General features: G+C 43.1%; 1 protein-coding gene across 5 annotated transcripts in view; it reads right to left on the bottom strand.

Annotated features, from left to right (window-relative positions):
- Positions 1-773: 773 nt before the first annotated feature.
- Positions 774-6,000, bottom strand: part of LOC149063658 (multiple inositol polyphosphate phosphatase 1-like) — a 62,671-nt gene continuing 57,444 nt past the window's right edge. For all 5 annotated transcript variants that reach the window (XM_089255903.1, XM_089255901.1, XM_089255905.1 and 2 more), the window contains 2 exons: positions 3,755-3,962; positions 774-1,988 (listed from right to left, as the gene is read on the bottom strand). In XM_089255903.1, coding sequence (XP_089112029.1) covers positions 1,619-1,988; positions 3,755-3,962 — 578 coding nt within the window. In that variant the 3' untranslated portion in view covers positions 774-1,618. The remainder of the gene's footprint in view (positions 1,989-3,754; positions 3,963-6,000) is intronic.

Genomic DNA, 6,000 nt, shown 5'->3' with positions numbered 1-6,000 from the left:
TCAGATTGCCAATCTCGCCGAATAACGAGTATCAGATTACCAATCTCGCCAAATATCGAGTATCAGATTGCCAATCTCGCCAGATAATGAGCGCTGAACCGCCAAACATCGAGTTAATTCTTCCGAAATTCTCTCCCATTTTGCAACAATTTCTTTCCAAGTATAAAAAAATTTAAAACTCCTAAAATGTTTTTAGCTCATTTGAAGTGCTGCTGTTCAAGGCAGCAAATAGTGCCCTCAGTAAGCAAAAATCATCTTAAATAGACTGGTGCAAAAAATTTTATGACAGCCGCTCTTTCAAACAATGTGCCAAAAGCCTAAAACACCAAAAACAAAAATCAAGCTGACGAAAAGATGTTTGATAACAAAAGACAGTGCAGTTTTATTTTGAAAATGGTTGAGGGTTAACGAAAATATTCTTGTTAATTTCACTGCTCCAATTTATAAATATCTGCTCAGAATCCCATATTTTGCTGCTCCAAATCTTGAATTTGCTGTTCCAAATCCTGAATTTGCTGTTCCAAAACTGCTCCTAATCCTGAATTTTGCTGCTCCGAAATGGACTTAGTCACTTCCCACCCCTGTAATCAGTTTAAGGTAAAATGTTGTCGTAGCTATATTGATGACGTAGGGTCATATTCACCGACATGGTTTAAACCTGTTGTTACAATTTTTGGATAAGAGATCAACATAGATTGTGTGTGTGTGTGGTTAAAACCCTGAATTTAACCAATCCGTGTCGATCTCTTATCCAAAAATTGTAACTACGAGTTTAAACCATGTCGGTGAATACGGCCCTTAAGCGACCGTTTAAAAATAACTCACTTTCAGAATGACTCGCGGTACAACCTTTTTGAAGATTATCCCTAAATGTGCCACTCTAAAAATATACCACGGGTCATTTGAAGAATGCGCCACGAGCCACTTAATTTATCTGGAAATATACCACGGGTCATTTAAATTAAGCATAATTTGTAGTTATTGTGCTTTGTGTCGTGACATCGAACGACACCATTTGTTCCTCTATTAACAAACCTCTGAAATTATCGTTCAGAACATTGGGAGGGTCCCTTTCGTAGGGTACAATCTCCCTCTTCGTCGTCTTTCATAATTTTCTCCGGCACGACCGTGTCCTCCGGGGCAAGAAGCTAAAATTGCTTAGAGTCTAGTCGTGCTCGGTCTGCTTTGTAAATGGAGCAGAGATCTTCAACAGCGAATGGAAATACGATAGAGCGGACGCAGGGCGATGTGTCGGATCATCCCGTACTTTACGGGACGGTCAAAATTCCCCCACATTTTTCGGCTCTTGGGAAGGGGCGATCTCCCACTCGGATCCGCACTTGGTATGTCGCGATCAGCGTGGAAAGTAGTCCTTTATGCTGGTAGAGTTAAAAAAAGAAAGGTATTCAAAAATACTGGAATATATCAGCTTCTATTTAAATTTTGTGCAGAGCAGTTTTCTTTACATAAATCACTGAAAGTGCACACGTGTGTAAGTAATTGGATACCCAAAAATGATCAGAGAGCGATATCACAGCACTTGCAACACGAGGCATTGACAAGAGATAAGTAATTGAATATCCAAGCTTGTGTTTTGCAAACGTGTGGTCAGCGAGGATTATTTACAACATGCACAACACAGGTCCTTGATGCTACAGGTGCCGGAGAGAGGCTTGTAGGTCTCCATGAAGTCTTCCAGGTCACAGAACGGACTTTTGCATCCACGTATCGTTACCGGTCTCTCGTTGTGCAATGTCAGCAGTTTGTACCGCCCGTCATCACACCGGTGCAGCAGGAATGCCAAGTTGCTAAGAAAACTTGATATCAGCGCCGTCTTCCATCTCCGGTTGGTCATGTCGCACATGTTATCCGATCTTAGAGGTACCTCGTCTTTGAAGAGTTCGAACAATGTAAATATGCTCTTCAATTCTTCGGCGTGAGTGACCTGGATCAAAGCCCCTTCTTTTCCGTCTCCACTCAGAAAACGCCTGAAAAAAATGAACACGAGAATCAATTTCAACATGATTTTTCTAGAGGCGATTTGAAAGCGTTTGATTTTTTAGACGTACTTATACAGTAAATTCGCGATAAGTCTAACTTCGATAACTCGAATATCTGTTCAAGTCGAAGTTTCCACTCAGCCCCCAGAACTCTTTCCGTATTCTAGCGTTAAATTTTCCCGTAACTCGAAGTTTTCTTCAAATCGAAATTCTCTGAGGACCGCTGCACATTCGATTAATACCGAGATTTGACTGTACAACACAAAATGCAGCCAATGCGTGAATGAACTTTGGGAAGAAGATTCAACAGACCTCTGTGGGCTCCTCGGGTGAGTGCACCAAACCGGTGGTTCTCGTGCACCTCTGTCCGTCTTATCCGGGGCCCTTTATCTGTCACTATTCGTCCCAAGAGCCGAACTAAATGGTAAAAATACTTTCTCTCGAACCAAGCACAACTCTGGTCTATCGCTATGGGCAATTTACTACTTAGTGAGTTGTGCCGGAAATATAAGTGTGAAGATTTGTACGACCCCATGTACAAAAAAAAAAAAAAAAACCTGTGTACCTAACAGTCTGAAGGCGTATGTAGTGTTGTGTATGATTTTTCAGTGCCGCCAACTATGTTTCAAAAGGGAAGTGAGTGAAGTGTAATGACTGAATATTTGTACTGTTCGTAGGCCTGTTGCTCAATGTGGCGAGACTTTATAACGGGGAGATTGGCTCGCATTTGCGCCTCTTGAGCAGAACTACTGCTGTGGTGACGGTTGGGCTCGAATCCGGGTCCCCGATTGTAACCTCAACTTTTTGTCTTCTTACCCGCTGGTGGTCTTTCGGTGCTTAGTGCTCCGGATGTTGCATCGCTCTTCCACTATGGCCCAAAACCTCTGAGTGACCAGCTTATATCCCCTATGGGGAACAGAGCCGGGGTCATGGTCGGTTTCGGGGAGGGTGCTTCGTGCTCCGGACGTTGCATCGCTCTTCCACTATGGCCCAAACCCTCTGTGAGACCAGCTTATATTCCTTTTGGGGGACAGAGCGGAGGTCATGGTCAATTTCGGGTCCCCGCGATGCGAGTCCGTTACTCTGATCACTCGACCACCACAGCGGCGGAAGAATACTGTCGGTTAGGGTTGGACAAATCGCAAAATAAAAGAAGAAACGATATACTGTATATACAAATATGCTGAAAGTGGTGTGACTCCAACGTGCCTCAAATACACTCATCAGCGTATTATTCCTGCATCGTATTATCGCGTATTGCGTCTCCAAATAATTCGTCGTATAAAAGTACGAAATAGGTGTTACTATCCCCGACTTACGAATGTTCGACTCACGGTATTTCTAATTACATACTGACAGATATATATATGGTGCTTCTAGTGAATCGGATTTATTTTGGCAATATTTGGCCAAAATATTTTCATCTTTTCGATCTTTTTTATTTCCGATTCCAAATTAATGAATTATTGCCAAATTGGCGTGATTTCGTCTTACGGACGACACTCGGATCCTGTTCGTATGTTGGGGGATTAACTCATACTAAGTATTACGCTGCTGTTCTTCTTCACTCGAAGCTCCTACAAATACCGAACTGATTCATCTGCCATCTTTGAGCTAAAACGTGACGTTAGAACTATCCCGCTCTCGCCTCGGACGTCATTAGACGTTATTTAGAGCAGCAAATCACAGTATTTTATTCGGAGATGGAGGACGATGAGCCCGCTCTCCTCCATAGGCACCGTATAACTACTCACTCGAGTTGGCCCGTCAAACTCCTGGGTATTACGCAGGTGCTCTTCTGACGATTGATTTCACTTCCGGGACCATCTTGCCAGTAATACTTCAGGTCTTCGGCGTACTCCACCACTCGCAGCTCGTCGCTAGATAGCGCGGAGCACCACACGTCGTCAGTGTTTAGGGCGTATCCGTAGCGACACGAATTGTATATGTTGTACAAGTCATCTGTACGTGAAATAAAGGAATATAAACAAAAAACTAATTATAGACAATATACTACTACGACTTAACCGTGCGTGCACTGCGTACACATTCCTCTGTGGAATTTCTATTGTATCGGTACACGCCGGAATGTGCGTTCTGAGTGCACATGCAGGGGTGTACGTAGGATAGACCTTTAGGGGGGGGGGAGCAAAGTGTTCCTTCCAGAATTTCGAGTTACCGAGCTCCTGAAATCAATTTAAATTAATTAAAATCTATTAACCTATAGTGTTAGGTGTCATTCAAGTATTACTTACTTCAGCATCGATGTGGGGGATGGGGTTCCCCCGATTTGCTGACTTTTGATGACAAGGGGGGGTTATAATGCTTACGTCATCAACCACCCTTTATGAAAATATCAGGATTCAGAGGGGCAAAGCTGATGACGAAATTTTGCTGACAAGGGGGGGGGGGGGGGTCAAAAATGTCTAAAAATTTGCTTACGTAATACTTGAACGGTACCTAACCCGTTTACATAGTGTTTAGTTTATGTCGGTATTCCCCCCTCTTCTTTCTCGTCACTGGTTAAATGGATTGAACGGAGTGGTTGATTCAAGATGGCTGACGAAGGAGCTTGCAGTAGTTTTCGCGGCACAAAGGATTATGGGAGAGGAGGTCGGAGTCACCCACCATTATTCCGCAACAAAGATGGGACTCTTTTGATGGATCTTCGTCCCTCCTTTTTTTCAACATGAGGACAAAAAAAAGTTGTCATGTAGGTAATAATCACCAAAGCGACCCCAATTTTGCACATGTAAACGGCGCTTTAATGGCATCTTACTCGGTGCACCAAAAACATTTTCTCAGGAACATTTTCTCACATTTCGGGGTGTGACCAGACCCCCAAGTCCTTCCACCCTCGCTACGCCCTTGCCATGGGTCACTTAAATGATCTGTAAATGTGCCAAGGGTCACTTAAGCGATTTGCAAATGTGCCGCTTAGTTCATTTTAACAAAATTGGGTTTGAAGTTGCAGGCCCATTAGATAACCCCAGGTCCACAATTGGTCCTCGGGCCAAGAGTTAACCACGTATGACTTAGAGGGTGGGGTAGCAAATGAATTTCTTAACGAGAAATTTTGAGTTCTTGGCCCCCAAATAGCATCGAAATTTACAGAAATTGATTATAATTACATATAAAGGTATTTTTGCGAAATTATAATTTTCAAAAAATAAATTTTTGATCGTTGTTCCCCCCCCCCCCCCACCCGCGTACGTCTCTGATTCCACCAACATGCGTTAGGAGGCGTGGGGGGGCAGAGTTGATGAAGAAGGTCTGCTGACAGGGGGAATGGGGTTCAAAAACGGCTAAAAATTTGATGACGTAATACTTAAAGGGCCCCATATAGACCTTTAGAGGGGGCACAAAGTGTTTCTTCCAGAGAATTTCGAGTTACCGAACTCCAGAAATCCTTTCAAATCGATTGGAATCGATTAACCCGAAGCGTTATGCCACGCACGCACGTCCAGTCTTCCACATTCGAAACGATTCTGGGACCCCCAATAGAAATGTTATGTCAATGTCATTCCAAACGAAGATGGTAAAGGCTTGGACTTCCATGTAATGGAAGACAGTCAAACCTCGTAGTAGAGAGATTTATCGTTGTATCGAGATCATTGTAGCGAGATTCCACTGAATCGTGTTGAAGGTCTGCTTGAAAGTGGGATGATCATATGCTCTGTATTTCACGGGACTTCCCCCGTCTCTCCCGTATTTTCAGGTGTTCTGAATATTTTCTTTTTTAACACGTTTATCAACAACTAGCTATAATATAACCGCGTTTTCTCAACATACCGAGAGCGTTGAAAAAGTGACAAACCATTGTAAAAGAATAAACACGTCTTAGACGTGTACTGTCAGAGAACCACGGTAACCAATGGTGTTCTGTGATCCAATGGTTTTCTACCCACACTACGGACGTTTTTACCCAGAGCTCTGGAGAAATTTTAAAGTAGCCTATCGTTCAAGTCGGGTCCATTTCGTGTATATATATATATATATA

The sequence above is a fragment of the Pholcus phalangioides genome, unplaced genomic scaffold (genome assembly GCF_987345545.1).
Source record: "Pholcus phalangioides strain wild (caught in Gottingen) unplaced genomic scaffold, Ppha-v1.0 ptg000172l_1, whole genome shotgun sequence".
In the NCBI taxonomy this organism is placed as follows: Eukaryota; Metazoa; Arthropoda; class Arachnida; order Araneae; family Pholcidae; genus Pholcus; species Pholcus phalangioides.
Note: the sequence above shows the minus strand (reverse complement) of the source record. Positions and strands in the feature narration are given on the sequence as shown.